The sequence below is a fragment of the Pundamilia nyererei genome, unplaced genomic scaffold (assembly GCF_000239375.1).
Source record: "Pundamilia nyererei isolate P.nyererei 1_Seehausen unplaced genomic scaffold, PunNye1.0 scaffold00180, whole genome shotgun sequence".
Taxonomy (NCBI): Eukaryota; Metazoa; Chordata; class Actinopteri; order Cichliformes; family Cichlidae; genus Pundamilia; species Pundamilia nyererei.
This window is the reverse complement of record NW_005187581.1, coordinates 733752-754987: the sequence shown is the minus strand read 5'-3', so window position 1 is coordinate 754987 and position 21236 is coordinate 733752. Positions and strand designations below refer to the sequence as shown.

The following is a 21236-nucleotide window of genomic DNA, read 5'->3' as shown; positions in this document are numbered from 1 at the left end:
TTAAAAGATCTCTTAGGAATGTCTTTGAATACTAAGTTTTCAGAGGCAAGCACACAAATTTAGACTAAAACTTTGTGTCCTGGCTTCAGTGACATTCACAGGCATTAGTGGTGCCACTGTAGTCACCTTCAATGTTTCAGCTTCTCTACGGCTAATCACAACTGACCAAACTGCTCCCACTGCTATTTGCTTAGTGCTAAATGCACCCTGAGCTGCCCTACACCAATAAAGACACACACATATATATGCACACACAAAGACACCCAGACATTCACATATATTGACTGGCGTGTGCTTAGTGGCCTTAAGGAAAATGAGTAGCTGACAGTTTTGGTGACCTCTTCGGGGACAAAGAGAATATTTACAATGGTTGACACATGGACACAACTTTAAAAAAAAGAAAATCCGTCATCCAGGACTTTTCACAAAACCATTTAAAAAAAGACGCATGCACACACGGTCTACAGTTTTAGGGTTCATTTGTTTCTTTTCTATCCGCTCCCAAGAGTATGACATTGTAGAAACACAACGGCATGTGTTACATTAGTGTGACATTGTATACATTGCAGAAATCCAAAAAAAGAACACTAACACTCGCAGTATCATTTCTATCAGTAAAAAATAAAGACAAGTCAGACAGAAACACGCAGGCTGAAAAAACGTTTCAGCTCAGGAACACAAACTCTCACCAGATCTGCAAGCTCCTGTTAAATAAAGGCTCCTTTGAGACATAGAGAGCCTGCACAGCATGAGCATGCACAGCATTTGTGCTTAGGTTTACATACATTTAAACCCAACAAGCTGTCACACAAGCTGAACTTGGGCAGGTGAGCAAGCTCAAATTTAATTTGTTTTTTTAATGTTTTTATTTCATGGTTATGATCTTCTTCATTATATCAGAATGGCTGCACAGGAGTATTGGCAGTTGGATGGTCTAGCCTATTGTGATGCTAAATTCCTAATCATTAAAAAATTCTATAACCACAACCATTTACAGTACATTGCAAAAATCTAGATTTTTTTCCTATTTCTGAAGGACATAACATTCAGATACTGTTGATGCCTTGTAGATGTTTCTTTTGTCCTCCACTTGTCCATTTTTTAAGGAAACACTGAACACCATACTGAAATATGCCAAGTTTTCAGCTAAAAGCTATTTAGTAATTACATTGTTGGTGCAGAAAACACTATTTCATGGCTGTAAAAATGTGTAATCGTTGGCATTTTTATGTAGATTAAACTAAAGAAATTGGAACAAATGATGTATTTTTGCATCATTATTTAAAAAGTTCCTAAAGATACAATTTAAACTTGGTTCTTTAGTAAGTTGTCTAATGTTCAAACCCAACACTAGTTCATCGCTTGAGCTGGGTGCCTTTTTAAGGCTTATTAAGTCGTAGCCCAGTGTTAAGTAGTTTAACAGACAAGAATAAACATTGCTCTGAAAATGGTCACAGGGACTGGGCTGAAAGTGAGTGAAAAAGCAGCCAACGTCCAAAGAAAAAATTTGAAAGACCTTCGGAAAGTCTGCATAACTGTTGATTAAGACAACTTTAAAAACTATAGGTCTGGCTCCTTGGAAGCAAAATATAAAGGCATGAGGGGTGGCCAAAGACTTTGCACAGTACCGTAGGTACCATAAAAGAAAAGCTGCTGCTTTATAGATAACTAAAGAAGTGCTAGGAAAAGGTGATCTACTGTGCTCATTTCCAGCTCCATGTTTTAATCTCAGACTTTACTAAAGTAGCAGTACATTAACTCACATTTCCTTATTTATCTTATGCTGTGCCTTGATGCAGCCCTTCAATTTATCTACGGTACTTTCTGAGACAAAGTGTTTTGGCTTCCCAGCTTCCTGCTGCCCCTTAGAAAATATGGTCTGAAACACAAGTAGTGGTTCTCTCAGATGGCTATACTTACGATAATTTCTTTTCTTTTCTTGCACAGACCAAAGAGCAGAAAAACCTCTTTAAACCCTTTTAAGTGCATCAGATCATCTGTACATAATCTGAATATAAGCTCATTATTTATATATACAGTGGGGCAAAAAAGTATTTAGTCAGCCACCGATTGTGCAAGTTCCCCCACCTAAAATGATGACAGAGGTCAGTAATTTGCACCAGAGGTACACTTCAACTGTGAGAGACAGAATGTGAAAAAAAAAATCCATGAATCCACATGGTAGGATTTGTAAAGAATTTATTCGTAAATCAGGGTGGAAAATAAGTATTTGGTCAATAACAAAAATACAACTCAATACTTAACCTACAATACATAACCTTTGTTGGCAATAACAGAGGTCAAACGTCTACTATAGGTCTTTACCAGGTTTGCACACACAGTAGCTGGTATTTTGGCCCATTCCTCCATGCAGATCTTCTCGAGAGCAGTGATGTTTTGGGGCTGTCGCCGAGCAACACGGACTTTCAACTCCCGCCACAGATTTTCTATGGGGTTGAGGTCTGGAGACTGGCTAGGCCACTCCAGGACTTTCAAATGCTTCTTACGGAGCCACTCCTTTGTTGCCCGGGCGGTGTGTTTTGGATCATTGTCATGTTGGAAGACCCAGCCTCGTTTCATCTTCAAAGTTCTCACTGATGGAAGGAGGTTTTGGCTCAAAATCTCACGATACATGGCCCCATTCATTCTGTCCTTAACACGGATCAGTGGTCCTGTCCCCTTGGCAGAAAAACAGCCCCATAGCATGATGTTTCCACCCCCATGCTTCACAGTAGGTATGGTGTTCTTGGGATGCAACTCAGTATTCTTCTTCCTCCAAACACGACGAGTTGAGTTTATACCAAAAAGTTCTACTTTGGTTTCATCTGACCACATGACATTCTCCCAATCCTCTGCTGTATCATCCATGTGCTCTCTGGCAAACTTCAGACGGGCCTGGACATGCACTGGCTTCAGCAGCGGAACACGTCTGGCACTGCGGGATTTGATTCCCTGCCGTTGTAGTGTGTTACTGATGGTGACCTTTGTTACTTTGGTCCCAGCTCTCTGCAGGTCATTCACCAGGTCCCCCCGTGTGGTTCTGGGATCTTTGCTCACCGTTCTCATGATCATTTTGACCCCACGGGATGAGATCTTGCGTGGAGCCCCAGATCGAGGGAGATTATCAGTGGTCTTGTATGTCTTCCATTTTCTGATGATTGCTCCCACAGTTGATTTTTTTCACACCAAGCTGCTTGCCTATTGTAGATTCACTCTTCCCAGTCTGGTGCAGGTCTACAATACTTTTCCTGGTGTCCTTCGAAAGCTCTTTGGTCTTGGCCATGGCGGAGTTTGGAGTCTGACTGTTTGAGGCTGTGGACAGGTGTCTTTTATACAGATGATGAGTTCAAACAGGTGCCATTCATACAGGTAACGAGTGGGGGACAGAAAAGCTTCTTACAGAAGACGTTACAGGTCTGTGAGAGCCAGAGATTTTCCTTGTTTGAGGTGACCAAATACTTATTTTCCACCCTAATTTAAGAATAAATTCTTTACAAATCCTACCATGTGGATTCATGGATTTTTTTTTCACATTCTGTCTCTCACAGTTGAAGTGTACCTCTGGTGCAAATTACTGACCTCTGTCATCATTTTAAGTGGGGGAACTTGCACAATCGGTGGCTGACTAAATACTTTTTTGCCCCACTGTACATACATTACACATGTGTATATATATATATATATATATAGCAGAAATTTTGGCTTTTCGGGCAAAAATGAGGCTAAACTGGGTATCATTTCACTTAACCAAATGAAAAAATGAACGCCTCTAGTCAAAACTCTAAGAGGAACTCTAGGAACTCCAACCCCTGGAGTATCATGCTCAATGCTACAACAAAGTACTCAAAGAAACCCGAGAACAAGTTTGACATCAGTTCTTCTTTCTCAATATGCTGAAAAAGACAGCGATTTATCTTTTCAGACATATTTAATAATTGTTTGTGGTGTTGGAGGAAAGAAAGCTTGTCATACGGCAGATCTGTTGCATAACTTTGCCTTCAATTCATCCACAAGATCTGCATCCCCAGGTACACACAAATAAATCAGACTATGCCAGAAAGTGGCAGTATGTCTGATTATGACTAAGCCGCTGCCCAGGACACACACAATGCATAGTAAAAGTGTTTGCTAAGATACACCCTTACCCTGTCGTCCTTGACCATGTCCTTTTCAAACCTCATCTCTGTCAGACAGCTTGACAGAGAGACAAGGAAAACAGAGCTGGCTGTTTCCAAAGCTCTTTGAACTTTAAGACCGACAGGCACTATTCAGTGAATTCAATATAAATCTGACTCGACAGCATCCATTCTCACCATAAATAACACACTTCAAATAGTGAACAAAAAAAATTGAAGGGTCACAGCACATTTTCTAATCTGGAACTTCAGCGTTTGGTTGGGTTTACATCCATCTGCCGCGTCTATTCACCATCCCCATTCTTGAGAAACAGGTTTTGTGATCCCATTTTTAAATTAATGTCTCCATATCAAATAATTGATCCTAAGATTGATGACAAAATATTGTGTGCATTTCTCTATTGAGACACAACTGAATAGCTCTGAATGTGCTATAAAAGAGGACATCAGAAAAATATATGGCCTATTCATTTTAATAAATGAAGACTGAGTGCTTTTTAAAAGTGTTTGCTTGTAACTTAAAGAATGCCTTATCCTGACTGTGACAAATCCTGGAGCTTGCAAACCCACTAATAGAGGAGCAGTGGCGTTTGACAGCTGTCCAATGAGAAATTGCAGGGCTTGCTTTCCACCCAAACCAATGACAGGAATACAAATTTTTGTTCAAAGTGCAGGGGAGCTAAGGTTTAAAGCCAGAGAAGATCCGTCTTCTTTTCTGTTAGCCCATGTGTTTTCCACCCACGTATGATTGAGTCATTTAAACATCTAAATATCAAACGCGGGAAAAGAGGGCACTCATTAACAGCAGCTATCACTGACAATAGGGGTGTCATGGGCTATGCATGATGCATCAAAGAGCTGATTTACAAACTACAAGTGAGGGTGGGAGTAAGGGGTGCATTAGCTGAGACGGGTTAAACAAAAGAGAGTTCTCATTCTTTCTATTTTTCTCTCTGTCCCTTTCACTCTCACTCACTGTCCATCTCACTCTCTCATCACATATTTAGTTCTGGCACTAAGAGCCACAGATTGACAAGCAGCAAGAGCAAAGCCACTCAACATGGCAGCTAAATGCATGGTGGGAGTACAAAGCAGTGCTACTCTGTCCGTGCCTGACAACACTGACTTCTACACGATAAAATGAAGCACTTGATGATAAGGGAAAACTTGGCATGTTCTTACTGTATCGTGTCCTTCGATAGTAAAAGGCATTAGCATTTCACATGCTTAGGGAAAAAAACTCTAAGTTAAAAAAAAGAAAAACTTTCCAGAAGACATTAAAATATATATATATAGGTCTGGGAGGAAGAAAGCTGTATTTTCTTTTGACACTTTTTATGTACTCCTGACTCCCCTGCATGCTTTTCCTTCCTCTCTTCGCTTCACTTCCACTTCCCTCTCCCTTCACTTTCTGCTCTAACAAGCAGTCTGATTTCCCCTGGAAAATCTACACTCAGTAAACGTTCTCACTGGCTCTGATGCTCCTTACTGAGGTATTAATACTCCAGGGAATAAAAACCCCAAATACTATTACAGGCATTTGTATGGATCAGTACATGCACTGTAAAACTGTTTTGCTGATGAGTACACAGCATACATAGAGTATGCAAATATATAAATGTAGCTGTTTAAAGCTTGCAATTACAAAAATTAACCATTTTATTTAATGCACAGTTTTCTAATAGCATGATGATCACAACATGATCATCGCCTGTCCTTGTTGTATTGTTTACTTTTGCCACATCTGCTTGGTGGCTTTTATTTAAAACTATTCATGTATGCAGTGAATGGTTTGACAGGCAATACTAACTCTGGGAAACTAGGTTTCCTATTCAAAATTAAAATATGGATGTGTCAAATAAAATATAAACAACAGCGATAACTGCAAAAGCTGTATATTTATTTTAAGATGGGATTAGAAAAAAACTGCCATGTGAAGAAGAAAGAGAACGCGAAGGCTCACTACCTGCAAGTATATTAAGTCTCATTCACTATATGTAGGGAAGAGCAAATGAGGGTCTGGTTTCAGCATGAAGGTTCAGCATTTCAGCACCATGGACAGACACTGAACTGTTAGGTTTAAAAGCTTCAGTATGATGGACAAAAGCAGAGACTGCAATGATGCAATCATGACTGGTGGAAAAGAAAGAGTTCTTAGTCACACTTTTTCAGGTTTTCATGAAAACGTATTGATGACAGTAGCTATAAATGTTTAAGCATACAACCATGTGCCCACAACACAACTGTTTATCTGATTTAACAAAAAAAAAAAAAAAAAAAGCAAATTGTAAGATCTTATTGATGTGCTCATGTTATTAATTTTCAAGTTTTACATTTAATGACATGCACCTTTTTGGGGAAGGAGGAGGCACTGTGGATGTTTTGTGCATTTGTATCTGTGCTATCTTCAGTAGTTAGCCCCTAACATTCAGACAATACTCACAGTTAAGACTAAAATTTAAGTTGCACAGCTATAGTACATGACCCAATATGCACTAAAATGAGGCGTCCTATTTTCACATTTGCTATTTGATTCATTTTATCCCTGGGTGAGTGAGTCATGGCTTCTTGTTTGAATCAACATGTCTTCAGCAGCAGTTTCACACTGCAGGAAAGTTGGAGTGTGCATGCTTATTTTGGGTCAGGCCTCCTTAAATAAGTCATAGTGATTTCTCCGTACTTGGGAAGGATGGGGCTGTTGTGCAGGAGAGCCTTGATCAATGTTAGCCGCTCAGCACTGGATGAGTTGTACAGAGCGGCCTGAGGCCCAGCCAATGTGGCTGCCATGCTGCCCTCATTACAGTAATGATCTCCCAGTACACAGCTCCCACGTGAGGCCCCATTAACACAGTGACTGTCGCTATACCTCGCACGCTCTTTGAATTTCTTTCTGTAACAAACATTTTCGCATTGACTCAAGAACTGACAAGTGGCCATACTTTCTCTACAAATTGCAATTAAACAAATCAAATAAAAACCTAGGCAAGCCATCTTGAAAGGCATGTGAAAATATTTCCTATGCAAAAACTTAGATGTTGATATTCTAAGCATGGCACTATGGGTTATTGGATTTTCACTTTACATAAATAGGCTTAGAAATTGATCTTGTGTCACACCTGTGTCTTCGTCAATCGTAAAAGTGCCCAGGCCGCTGCCACCTTGGATAGAGTACTTCAGCACGCCATCTCGTCCCTTGTCGTCATCTTTAGCGTTGACAGTCATGACACTTGTTCCTGCACGAGAGTTCTCCTTCACTGAGCCTCTCACAGCAAAGTCGGAGAAGTAAGGCGCATACAAATTCTCATTGACATCCACCACCTGAAGAAATGTAATGGTGCACATTAATTATGACAGAAAAACTGTGTGATATTATCTGTAGTATGCAATTGTGTGGCATCAGTAGACCATCTGTATATTTCACTTTTGTACACGTTATTCCCTGTCTTGGAAGTTAAATGTACCGTGAGCTAAATACTGTCACGCATTTAATCATCTATCTAACCGGTGTCATAAAAATGAGTGAAGAATTAAAGGAAGAAAGATCTAAAAAAATACAATTGGACATCTTGTCAACAACTGCAACCTTGAAAATAACCAACCAAATCATCAATGATAATGTAAATTGACAAAATTGATCATTGGATTTTTTTTCTGGACAGCACACAAGAGAGGTAAAGAAAAGAGTGCAGTGGGTGGAGAAAAGCCTCAGGGGTGATTTGCCAATGAAGAATAACAATAAGAGTTAAAGGGAAGGTTCACAAAATGGTAGCGAGACCTGTTTTGATGTATGGTTTGGAGACGGTGGCACTAACAAAAAGACTGGAACCTTAACACCCCAAATTATTGATAATAATGTAAGCTGACAAAATTGATTATTTGCATTTGGGAGGCAGGGCTGGAGGTGGCAGAGCTGAAGATCACTGGGAGTATCCAGAATGGACAAGATTAGAAAAAAGTATGTCAAAGGAACGGGTCCGGTTAAGCGGTTTGGAGGCGAAGTCAGAGAGGCAAGACTGAGACTGTTTAGATGTGTGGAGAGGAGGGATGATGAAATTATTTTACAAAGGATGTTAGATATGGAGTTGCCAGTTAGGATCACACACAAGATTTATGGATGAAGTAAAGGAGGACATGTAGCGGATTGATGTGACAGGTGCTAGGGATAGGGTGAGATAGAGGCAGATGATCTGCTATGGTGATCCCTGAGATGTAGAATGTTTGAGCATGTGTGCTACGCACCTCTACCTCCACAAACGTCTGGCTCCTAAGGCTGGGGATTCCTCTGTCTTCAGCAAGCAACGTCAGGTTGAAAAACTGTTGTTTCTCAAAGTCCAACTCCTTTCTAATTCTCAATACCCCACTTATAAGACCGATCTATAAAAAAGAATTACATCATAAACAATCTATACTTCAATAAATGTAAAAATAAAAATCTTAACGTGTGCAAGATTCTGTTCACACTGTGTCATCACCTACCTCAAAAGTGCCATTAAAGTCATTGATTAAGGAATATCGAACTTGTCCTCCAGGTCCAATGTCTGGGTCCTGAGCCTGCACCCAGGTAATCACAGTCCCGGGCGGGAGATCCTCTAGTACTCGAGCACTATAGCTGGTAGGGATGAAAGCTGGAGCGCAATCATTGACATCCTCCAAGATTACACTTAGAGTAGTCACTGAGGACCTTCGAGTGCCTCTTTCAGCCATGTCTCTGACTTCAATCTTCAATATGAATATTGGAAATGTTTCTCTATCCAGCTGGCTAGCAACAAATACACTTCCAGTTTCACTGTCAATCCCAAACTGAGGAACACTGGTGAGCATTATATAGGAGAGCTGTCCATTCTGACCCATGTCTCTGTCAAATGCAGTGATGGTTATAACCTCCATGCCAATGGCTGAGTTTTCTGAAACAAGGGCAGAGTAGCTGTCCTGATAAAACTGAGGGTCATTGTCGTTTGTATCCTCAATGATCACTGTCAGTAATCTCCAACTGGACATCTGAGGAATGCCCTGATCATAGATGGTGATATTAAGGAAGTAACGATCCACTCGTTCACGGTCGAGTGGCCGCAGTATAGTTATCAGCCCACTCTCCATGTTTATATTGAAGCAGTTTTCTTTGTTACCATCAGAAATGGAAAAGAGAACGCGGCCATTAAAGCCTGTGTCACCATCTCGCGCTCGCACCTGAAATACACTGGCACCGGGAATGAGGTCTTCTCTCACGAGAATGCTTGTAGGCAAGGCTTCAAACTGTGGAGGCTGTTTGTTCGTAGAGAAAATATCTGTGTAGCTCTCATCTGGTCTCGGTCTAGCCATAGCAGATGCCTTTGAGAGCATTTTTTCTGCCAAAAGCTGGGCTACCCTTGTGTCCTTGCAGTTGAACCCTCTGGGGGGAATCCTACCCCTCACCACTGATATATTCACAAATGTGGGATCAGAGAACATCTCTCCATCTGTTGCAACAACTTTGAAGTTGAATACACCACTTTTTAAACTATCCACTGCTAACGATCTTTTCAGTGACAAAGCCCCAGAGTCTGGATTTAAGTTAAAATAATCTAACTCATTCCCAGAGAGTATCTTGTACTCAACTAGTCCTAGCTCGTCCATGTCAATTGCTGACAAGGTGACAACAGTCTGGTTGACAGGGAAATCACGGCTTATCATCCCTCTGCAAGAAACCTTCTCAAAAAGAGGCTGATTGTCGTTGATATTTATTACACGTATGGTGATATTAACCTCACTCTCCCTTCTGTAGGGTGAACCCCAGTCAGAGGCACGCACTGCGAAAGTGTAGATATCATCTGATGATTCAAAGTCCAGATCTCTAGTAATTCTCACCTCCCCTGTTTTCTGGTCTATGCTAAATGGAAGAGACTGTTCACCACTAATAGTGTGACTTACATACCCATTCTCCCCTTTATCATCATCCACAGCAGAGACCACAAGGACAACAGTACCTACAGGTACGCTCTCGTTGACGACAATATTGTAGAATGGCTTGTTGAACACTGGAGAGTTGTCATTAGCATCCTCAATTTGAATTTGGACACTTGTTCGCTGCTCACTTATCATATCAACTACCTCCATCACCATGAAATCCTGTGATATCCTTGTAAGCTGCCTGGTGGTCATAATAACTCCAGTCAAAGGGTTTATATCAAAGTACACTGGATCTGAAGGGTTGCTGAAGCTGTAATTGACTCTCAGAGGAGCCGGGGATATTTTCACCACCGCTATAACAGAGCCTGGGGGAGCGATTTCACTCAGCGTGACTATATAAACATCTTTTTCGAAACTCGCCATCACTGGGTCCGGTTTTGTAACCAACAACTGAACAATTTGGGTATTAGAAAACTTGGGAGGCATACCTCTGTCCTTGGCCTGAAATGTTAAGTTGCAGCCATAGGGGAATGTATCCCAGCTGACAGCTTCCGACGTTTTAACTCTGTACTCGTTCCCAACAGGCGAACGATCAACCACAAACTGCTCGAAGGGATCCCCCTCAATGATGGACACCCACTCTATATCTCCGGATATTCCTTCATCTTTGTCCTCCACATTAATTACTGCATACACGGGATTCTTTTCTTCCCACGATGGAACAACAGCGACTGCACTAAGAACGGGAGCAAATTCATTTACTCGCTGCACAGTTAGTACAAGCCTTGCTGTGCTGCTGATACCACTGTTCCCATAGAGTTTCATCCCTCTGTCAACCACCTGTACCTCCAGCTCAAATCGGTCCTGTTTGTCCATCCTTGGTCGACCAGTCAGGGTGATGACCCCGCTCGTCGGATGAACAGCAAAAAGATCTATTTTATTCTTGAAAAAGTAGTAAAACTCTCCATTCGAGCCTACGTCAGCATCTGTGGCTGTCACACGTCCTATGCTGGCACCCAGAGGGGCACTCTCAGAAACAACAAATGCGTAGGAAGTTGGGGAAAATAGAGGTCGAAGGTCATTTGTATCCAAGACCTTGATATAAACAGTGGTTAAAGCCTCTAGGCCTCCTGGGGCCGAGGCCTTAACTGTCAGAGTGTAATTATCCTGTACTTCCCGATTCAGTATAGCACCACTACCTCCATTAGTGCATATGCGGAGAAAACAAAAATCTCCCATTACAAAATCTTCAGCCTGAAAGATGCCTTCACTGTCTCCCAACACAATGGAGTATTTTATCTCAAAAGACCAAGGTGGCCCGAGAATGATGCCCATTTTGGCCTCACTTTTGGTATAGGTTCTTGCAGCAGAGTTCTCAAAAATGGACACATTATATGCAGGCTGAGTGAAGAGCAGCAAGCGTTGCCCTGCTCTAGAATCTGTCAGAAGCTGGGCACGGGTTGAGTGGAAACATATGAAGAGGAAGAAGAAAAAGAAAATAAAAAGGAAAGGAAGAGAGAAGCTGGGCAGGGGGTGCATATTTCCCCACCGATTGGGCTTCATCACTATCCCATCATCCAGTCACCCTGTATTTGGAAAGAATCACAATTAAAATAGAGGACTTGATTTTAGTTGGTCATTCAGTAGGAATGTGTGTTCTGCTGATAAAAAAAAAAAAAACTTTGGATGATCAGGCACAAAAACATTTTAGAGGGAGTTATTATCACTACATTGATATGATGATGCTCACACTTTGCATTGAAACAATGAGAAAGGCTGTGAGGCAACGAATCAACTTCAAACCACAGCTCATTTGCACAGTCTCACAGAAACACATCATGTCATCTAAATAAAATAACAGGGGTCATAATAATAAAGACTCCTTTAACAGAGACAAGCAGGGCTGTGATATTTTCAGAAAGTAGAACATAATTACAACAAACACATCATTGTGAAAGCACAGACAACCAATTAAAAAACCAATTTAACAAGTGTCAGGCAACAAAAAGGGCAAAATAATAAAAACAAAGAAGTTTAAAAATCTTTTCTTCTTCTGTTGCCTACAAATTTTTATTGCTGTTTTTTAACTATTGCTTTAGATACCGTGCCATTCACCTAAACCATAGGTCTCTACATGATCGTGACTCAACTTCGAGAAACACTGAAATATATCGGATCTATAGATAGGACTGTACCAGCAATAAATAAATAAATAAATAAATCTTCAACCACAATCCAGCGATTTAACATCAACATCCCTGCTGAGAGGCTATGCCGGGAGATCTGCACAATCGTGTCCTGCAGTAATCCAGTGAAACGCGTCTCTGCAAAATCCACGAGTTTATTAACTTACACTTTGTTGCTACAGTGTGTCGCTTAAGTACCGGTACTGCATACATTTGTACAGACTTCACTTACACATTGCAAAGTGACCTACCTTTAGATGAAACCGATGCAATCAGTGAAATTAAATCCTGTCCCATTCTCACTCAATAATTACAAAAAAGAAAAGAAAGAAAGGCAAAATGGCCGCTTATGGATGCGCGAAAAAAAGCCTTTAGATATATCCCGATAGGCAGTTATCTAGTACACTGCAGCTATCCTCGTAAAACTATATAGCTATTGCCCCCGTTCCATGCACCTGATAACTGTAAGCCTGAGTGCAGAGGGCTATCCCGGCTTGCATTTGCAATAGTTACAACCAAACTAAGATTAGATAAGTTCTACATTCGTTTTCTATAAGGTTAAAGTCCGAGAGAGATGTGAACCAGAGAAGATGTCGCTTATTGCAAGTTTGGAAGCGGCCAGCATCAGCTGTCGCCTGTGTGGGACCGGAGTGCGCTCACAGGCTGGAGGTGGTGGCGGGCAAGCGCCGATCTTTGCCGAGTGCAGCCGACAACATCCGGAAGTGTAATGTTCAACACCTTAAAGCAAACGGCGGCGAGCTCTCTGACACACGAGCTCTGTAGTGGTTAGTTAGAAATCTGATCATTCGTTGTACTTCTCCCATCAGTCACTATGTCTGTTTTGTGTTATAATAAGGGATGTGGACAACGATTTGATCCAGAAAATAACCCAGCCGGTGAGTGGTCTTACTTTACTATCGATGTCCATTGTATGTTCCCTGAGTGTTAGCAAGCTAACCTCTCATCATCTGGAAATTTCTACCGTGAGCAGGCCCGATGGGCCCGTGTTGCTAACCTTATGTCAGTTAGCTGTTCAACTTAATTCATTCGTTTCCTTCGTTTTATATCTGATAAATAACACACGGGCCCTCTGTGAGTTAGTTTTATCATGCTGTAGTTAGCATGTTAAGCTCCTGCGATTAAAAGGCAATGTTAGACTTTGCGGGACGGTTGTGCGGACGCTGTAAGCGGTTTAAAGTTTCAGAAAGCCGGTTCCTTCCACATAAAGTATCTAAAGATCGTTATTCACGTATACAACGTTACATGTGTAGCCATACAAGTAGTGTGAATGCGGCAGTCACATTTTCAATTCAACGTTGGAAGTTTTAATCACTTGCTTACAATCGGCATCCCTTATAGTGATCTTAGTTCATCCGGCTGGTAATTATGTGACTGAATTATTAATTATTGTGAGTCGTTGAACTTTTCCACTTGGCTTTAGAAGAAAGTAGATGCTAGCTGGCTTTTAACTGCTTTCCATAATCAATGCAAACAATTTAAAGAGAAAACTGAAGAGACGAGTGGGACCAGTAGGCAGTTAACTACTTATTAAAAGAGTCACCACAGTGTGCAAGAAAATATATACAAGAAAAGCCTTAAAAAATACCAGCACCACAACGGGGAGGGAGGGGGGGCTAACCTTAAAATACAAGTAAATACATGCACATTTAGGTAACAAGTGCTTCTGTATTATGAAACGTATTTGTGATTAAATCAGTTACAAACACAGATAACACTGCACCAACTAAAAGTGATGAGCTCCCTTGTGACTTTTGGGGTTACTGAGGTTGGCTGTCTGACCCTGATGTTGGAAGTTGAACTAATAATCATTCTCATAACTCGGATGATACTCCATCTGCTGGTTAGTCTACATGGTTTCTATATTTGATAGTGTTTTCTGTACTTGGAGCATGTTTCAATAAGCAGTTGTATATCCCGCATGTCTTCCCTTGACAGTCAAAGATGTAAAATTAGTAGGGGGAAACTACTTCCTCCGCGATACACACAGTGAATGAAAAGAAGTGCAATGTATTTATCATTATCTTTTTTTTTCTGACTGTCAGGCTTACCCTTGAGGGAAGCCAAACTGTGTTTTGAGCCCAGAGTGTTCACTGCCAGCAGCTAAACATCGATATGTGAAAGCGAGAGCAGGTGGAGCAACCAGTTAGAAATCAGGACATTTTACACAGGCAAACATGATGTGTTTGCATGTAGCCAGAAGAGGTACATGTAAACACCTTTTTTAAATTTTAGCAAAATATAGATCTACGACATAGACCTTAAAAATTTAAAGGAGGCCCAAAGATCATTTGGTGTTTCCAGCCTGTTATACAGTTAAAGTCCAGTTTTTATTTGACATATGGTGAATTTGTGATTATTAATATTTCATGCATGTAAAGGATAACTAATTAAATTCTACCCTTTTTTGTCTTCTTTAAAAAATGTGCATTTTCAGTCACCTTACAAAACCCACAAATACTGTGGAGTAGGAAGACGATCGCTGTCATTATAAGCCACACCATTCTCCTTGTAACAGATGTGGTGTTCGTGTTTATATGAAGCCACATTGAAAAATAAATAAATAAAATTCAAGATCGCAATTTTGTCTTCAGCTCCCACGACAGAAACCTCAACGTGACTTATTTCCTTTCTTTAGAATGGTCCACCTCTATCCTCAAGTAATCTAACATTGTGTACACCCCCTGTGTAGGAGTCCAGTCTGATTTCCATTTTAATGGGCTGCTTCTTTTCTCATAACGGTAGAGTATATTATCTTTACCTTCAGAGGTATGCAAGAGGTGTGTCAAAGTCAGGAAGCACAGATTGGGCACAGCTCCGGCTGTACTACAGGGAAAATGCTTGATTTATGGTACCCACCGGCCAATTTCCTTTATTCGTTCTGCAGCGATTTATTTTTAAAGAGTAGATGATGAAAATAGAATACGAGTTACAGTAAAACCTCAAATAATGATGATGGTAGTGTGACTAAAGTGCATCACAAATCTGTTATTTTCAAATAGTCATACTCATTTTAATATATTGGTTAAATGTGTATGTATATATTGTACTTTGTGCTTTGTAGATTGCTCAAGTAATTAAAATTTGTTTTTTGAACACTAAGGATGTTCGTGCCATTCTGTCTTTCCGGTAAACACTTCTTGTAGTTATTGGTATATATGTTGTTGTTGTTGTTGTTTTAATCCTACAGTTTACATATGCACATATTAGAATGTCAGTTCAAATTTTTTGCATTATGTCTTTAAATCATTCTGAGTACCTTTTAATAAATACTCTGAGTGGCCAAACTTGACCGCAAACTACCCATCATTACATAAAGCTCCCTAAAGCGTTCAGGCTACTTTTCTACAACTACAGTCAGCATTTTTCAAAACAAACGTACACTTTTCCACAGCGGCTATTTAGAGCAGACTTGTAAACAGTCATTGTTCCCACAACTACACGATTTCTCCCCAAAGTTAATCAAAGATGCATTTTGTTTTCACAGATGGCTGCACCTATCATCCAGGAGTCCCAGTATTCCACGATGCCTTGAAGGTAAAGCACCCGAAAATGCACAGCTAGCTTGTGTCCTCTTCCTGTTATTTGATCAAAGCTAATGTTTCTGTTATTTCCTTCAGGGATGGTCTTGCTGCAAGAGAAGAACTACTGACTTCTCAGACTTCCTCAGCATTGTTGTAAGTTCTCTGTTTAACCTTAGTCGTTTTCTCTGCTCTATTCTCCATGGTGATGCCTCTGTTGTCTGTTGTTTCATAGTTATTGACTGGCACCTTTGCCATGGCCAAAACAGCCTGAGCTTTTATTTTGTGCGAGTCCAACACGGTGACCTTCTCCTCACAGGGCTGTACAAAAGGTCCCCACAACAAAGAGAAGCCCCCTGAGCCGGTGAAACCAGATGTGACATCTTCAGGAGAAAAGAAGGAGTTAGAGGACCAAAAGCCAAAGTTTAATGAGTACATCATCTCTGCACCGAAACCTCAGGAGGCGATATGCAGACCAAGGTTGGCATCAGCCATATTTTTATGTTTTTTAATGCTTTCATGTGAGCGATAGCCATTTCTGGAGGCATCATGTTTCTGTGTTGTCATTTTTGTGTGTGTGTGTGTGTGTGTGTGTGTGTGCGCGCGCGTGTGTGTGTGTGTGTGTGTGTGTGTTCTGTGTTGCACTTGGACCTAAGGCTGAACGGATTACTGTTTGATTAAATCTAAAGTCAAGGCAACTAAATTGTCATGAAAAATAAGCTCTGTTTACGGGGTATTTTTAGGACTTAAATCTTCAATGCTAAGCTAAGCATCAACGGGATACTCTGAAGTGTTCTTACCAAGGTTTGGGGTTTTGTTTTATAACCTGGGTGGTTTCCCCCACTGTTAAAAGAAAGTGGACAGGCTCAAGCACCTAACACTGAAATATTAAAGCCCTTCTCAAGCAGAGTATAGATCCTAGATTGGGTTTGCACCAAAAATCACCCTTCCAAATGATTACTGCACACAGAAGCACATTTTTGTTTTGTTTTCCTTATAGTATTTTAATATATATTTGTTGTCATAGTCCTGATGAGCCAGCGGTGAGATTGCAGCATAAAGTCTCTGCATCTCTGAAGCAGGCACTGGAGAAACTTAAACTAACTGAAAATGCTGAAGAGACAAAAGGTAAGAGCTGAATTTGTTTTTTGTTTTTTTCTGTTTCTCTCATTACCTCTTACATTTTAGACAGAAAGGTGATGGTGTCAGTAGGACTTCTGCTGGGAAGCTGCCATCGTCTGTGTCATTCACATAATAGAATTTGAGTTAAAGCTTCATAAGAGTCAATGTACTGTTTTATAATTTTCTTCATGGGCTCAATTATTTTCTCTTTATAGAGGAAGAAAGTGACGAGATCAAAATTGGAACGTCCTGTAAAAACGGAGGCTGTACTAAAGTAAGTACTAACAGCAGCTTTAATGTATGAAGTCACATTTGTTTCATAGGTTGTATTGTTTCTTTGTAAGTATATGTGTAATTCCGAGTTGTTCGTGATAAATAGTATTGCAAAACTGCTCTCTGAAAAAGGGGAAGTGGATCTTTTTCCTCTGTCTCTGCATTTTCTCTGAGATAGATATAAAGCTAAGTTTTTGGGGGCTCAAGCTAATCGAGTCTGTCAGAGCAGAAACTCTAACATTAGAACAGAAATTATGAGTAAAATTGTCATTGACATGCGTAGTAGAAGCTTAGAGTGGGATTGTAGTGATTTACATAATTGTACTTTAACTTGTTTGCTTGAAAGCCACAACACATTTTCTCAAGGGTTTCTTGCTTTTAGTTTATCCATAAGATTGGGTCTTTGTAGAAGCCTGGATTGGTACTTTTTTGGACTTTTAGCAGGAACTATTTTTCTAAAACATTGGTACATAGACTATTACAGTGGAAATGATCATTTGCTGAGTTGCAAAGTAATTAAGAGACTGTCATTTCCAGAAAAAAAATGCATAAAAGTTCTAAATTGTTTTTGAATGTCATTGGGTGAAAAAAGTATTTAATCTCCCCAAAACACATGAATTAGTACTTTGTGGAAAAACCCTTGTTGGCAAGCACAGCAGTAAGATGTTTCCTGTATTTGGTCACCAGGTTTGCACATATCTCAGAAGTGATTTTTTTTTTTTCTCACGCCTTATTACAGAAACTCCGTCCTTTTGTTTTCTATGCTCCTAATAAGCAACTCCAAGCTTCAGCTCTCTCCATAGATTTTCTATAGGACTGGGGTATAAAGACCAGCTAGCCACTCCTTTGTTGTGTTAGCAGTATATTTTGGGTCTTTGTAATTCTGGAATATTCATCTTCAGTGTTCTGGCTGATTGAAGGAGGTTCTTGTCCAACATTTGACAGTATCACAATAAAATACTTAATTCTAATTAGAATTAGACTCTAATCACTTCTAACTTTTATGTAATGTGGGATTTTTTTGTTTGTTTGTTTCCATGGATTTATGGTTGATATTCTGTCTCTCTCCATTAAATATGAAACTACTATAAAAATTGGAGGCTGTTTATTTCTTTTCAGTGAGCAAACTTCCAAATTCAGCGGGGCATCAAATAATTATTTCCCCCGCTGAGCTTTAGATTTTTATAAGCAGGACAGTTGAGGAAGTTGTTGTTGGGCGCCTTCAGACTCAACAAGAGTTGAAGTAACAAAGTTGGAATTCTTAAACTTTAACTCAAGACATTTAATGGTTAAAAAAAGAGCTAATTGCCTCATTTGCATTTTTTTTTCGCCTGACAAAAAAGCAAAAAAAGTGTTTGTGTTTGTTGAGGGCTCAACTGTTCTTGTTATCCTCAGAGTTTTGAAGGACCTGCAAGTGATTCGGATGTGTGCCTATACCATGCTGGATTTCCCATCTTTCACGAAGGGTTAGTATTACTGATCGCGTTTTCAAATTATTATGTAGAGTGTGTTAAATTCACCCGATTCCTTTCCAAATGTGTTTCTTACATTAATGCAGAATATTAGATCTGCTCTCTGTAAAAGAAACATGAAGGCACCATTATGATTCTCCTGTTAGTCTTGTTTACCTTTTCTCTTGAGTGACAAGTTATTGACTGCTAAAAATCCAGCAGGTGTTATATCTTTCCTGCATCTCCAGGATGAAATACTGGAGCTGCTGTAAAAGGAAAACCTCAGACTTTAATACCTTCCTCTCTCAAGAGGGCTGTACAAAGGGAACACATCTATGGAGGAAAAAAGATGCGGTAGGTGTGCCAGCTTGGCAGCAAGTAATCATTTATGTGTGCAGGCCTGCATAAAGGAAACTCACCTGTGACTCCATCTAGTGGTGTCTGCTGGCGGAGGCTGAAGAGCTGAATTTGAACATTTGTCTTGTATGAAAATTCTTTACAGGGTAAGAAGGTGGTCCCGTGTCGGTTTGACTGGCACCAGACTGGGACGCAGGTCATCATTTCTATCTATGCCAAGAATGCAGTCCCAGAGCTAAGCTATGTGGATGCCAACAGCACTACGGTGAGTCTATCCGATCGTTCCTCTTCATATCAAAACATCTTGGGTTTGGATTTTTTTCCTTCTTAATATCTAATGCTGATTTTTGCTTTTCTCCTTCAGCTCGACATACACATTATATTTGATGGAGAGAAGGAATTTGAGCAGAAAATCAGCCTTTGGGGAGTAAGTCTTATTTATTATCATGTTATTAGTCTGCACTACATTTCATTCAGTTTGAACTCATTTATTTTCTTTAATTGTAATGTAATTGAAACCAACAGGGAAAAACAGCAAATTTAATTTAATTTTTTTTTTTTTCTTTCGCACCCTGTTTGTTAACGGAGTCTTTTGTCTTGCAGGTGATAGACGTGAGTAAAAGTTTGGTGAACATGATGGCGGCCAAGATCGAGGTAGCCATGAAGAAGTCCGAGGCGATGTCCTGGGCCCGTCTGGACCTTCCTCCTCCTCCTGCTCCACCCAAGGAGAGCGAGAAGCAAAAATCTGACAGTGAGGACGAGGATGAAGATGAAGATGACTGATAAGATTGAAAATAAAGACATGTATGTTTAACTGAACCCAAGGTCACATGCCTCACAGTTAATTCGTTACCTCTTTAACTTTAGCCTTTCTTTGACAACATCAGTGTTTTTGTCTTTCAAATTAAAGAACTTGATTTTTCTCCCTCCCTCCCTTGTGGGGGTTTTTTTCCGGGGGGGGGGGCAACTTGTAGTAACAGAATCTTTCGTTATTTTTTTTTTTTTTTCCACAGTGATTTAAAAACTGAGTTTCAGCAGGCTTCCAGTCAAGTCCCAGCTAAATTGCACTGAAGTCCCTGGAAAATTACATCATGCCTTAAAATAAGTTGTCAGTTTTAATTCTGCTCACTTTCACACCCATGCAGACCCATGTCACACTAATGGACCGTGGCTGTGACCAGATCTCATATTTTCAGGAATAAAATCATTTTTGTTTTTCATAAATTCAATACATCAGACCAAAAAGCTGCCCCGGATTGTCTTGATTTGTCCGCTTACATCAATATGTTATCCAAACTTGTGTTTTATGAAATGTATTCTGAATCAATTGTGAGACGAGAACTATCACAGCTGAATTATCTTGAGATATACTTTGGAGATGCACTCTAACTATCCATACTTTTCTCAGTAAAAATTGTAAATTTGCTCCAAATTATGTTTTTTACTTCACTACACTCAATGTAAATTTTGTACAAGTTTTGCTTTCAGATACTGTATTTATCTTATTTCTTGTCAAAACAAAGTAGTCTGGTTTTAATGAGGATGTACTGTAATGCCAATTAAATACAAAGTATTTTAAGCAAAATATTGTATCATAAAATGCTATGCTAGAAAGCATGTGTCTAGGCTTAGATTGTATGAAGTGTTATTTGGCAAAAGGAGAAGCAATGGAAAAGTAAAGTTCTAGGAAAGGGAACCAGTTTGTCTGACCAAAAAATAAATAAACTTCTGAGATTAAATTTTAAAACTGGAGTGGTTGTCTATGGTTTGAATTCTAACATATACACCTTGCTAAATAAACCTTTTGTCTTTAGAACAGCCTTTATTCTTCATGGCATAAATTCACCAAGGACCTGGAAACCCTCCTGATATTTTGGTTCATATTGACATGATTGCATCAGTACAAGCATAATGTGAATTTTCCATTCCACCACATCCCAGTGGTACTCTATTAAATTGAGGCCGCGTTGCTATTTTCAAGAAACCGGTGTGAGATAATTTGAGGTTTGTGATGAGATGTGTTATCCTGCTGGAAGTGTCCATCAGAGGGTGGATACGCTCAGGTAGGCTGTGGTATTTGAACAATTATCACTTGGTACTAATAGACTCAAAGTTTGCCAACATAAAACTAGCCATTCTTGGCTCACAGCAGTGACCCTGTCTGCTGCTCAGACAGGGCACTCAGCACCGGGTCTCCACAAGGATGTGTTTTGAGTCCCCTCCTGTTTACGCTCTACACATCCGACTGCTCCCCTACCCATCTCTCAAACACCATCATAAAGTTCG

At 40.1% G+C, this 21236-nt stretch overlaps 2 protein-coding genes across 3 annotated transcripts in view; one reads left to right on the top strand and one right to left on the bottom strand.

Annotated features, from left to right (window-relative positions):
• Positions 1-12924, bottom strand: part of fat3b (FAT atypical cadherin 3b) — a 70200-nt gene extending 57276 nt beyond the window's left edge. The window contains exons 1-4 of the mRNA XM_013914243.1: positions 12869-12924; positions 8613-11454; positions 8376-8510; positions 7253-7454 (exon numbers count right to left, since the gene is read on the bottom strand). Of these exons, the coding sequence (XP_013769697.1) occupies positions 7253-7454; positions 8376-8510; positions 8613-11454; positions 12869-12924 (3235 nt within the window). The remainder of the gene's footprint in view (positions 1-7252; positions 7455-8375; positions 8511-8612; positions 11455-12868) is intronic.
• chordc1b (cysteine and histidine-rich domain (CHORD) containing 1b) lies at positions 12797-20697 on the top strand. 2 transcript variants are annotated; one of them, XM_005746616.2, is made up of 12 exons: positions 12797-13104; positions 15714-15763; positions 15847-15903; positions 16067-16227; positions 16775-16875; positions 17085-17143; positions 18538-18608; positions 18842-18947; positions 19096-19215; positions 19315-19377; positions 19554-19754; positions 19964-20697. In XM_005746616.2, exons 1-11 carry the CDS (start codon positions 13041-13043, stop codon positions 19731-19733), a joined length of 1032 nt encoding a protein of 343 aa, XP_005746673.1. In that variant the 5' UTR covers positions 12797-13040; the 3' UTR covers positions 19734-19754; positions 19964-20697. The 2 variants fall into 2 exon arrangements, with proteins under 2 accessions (XP_005746673.1, XP_005746672.1); XM_005746615.2 differs by lacking the exon at positions 19964-20697 and having other exon boundaries at positions 19554-19769.
• The last annotated feature ends 539 nt before the right edge of the window (positions 20698-21236 follow it).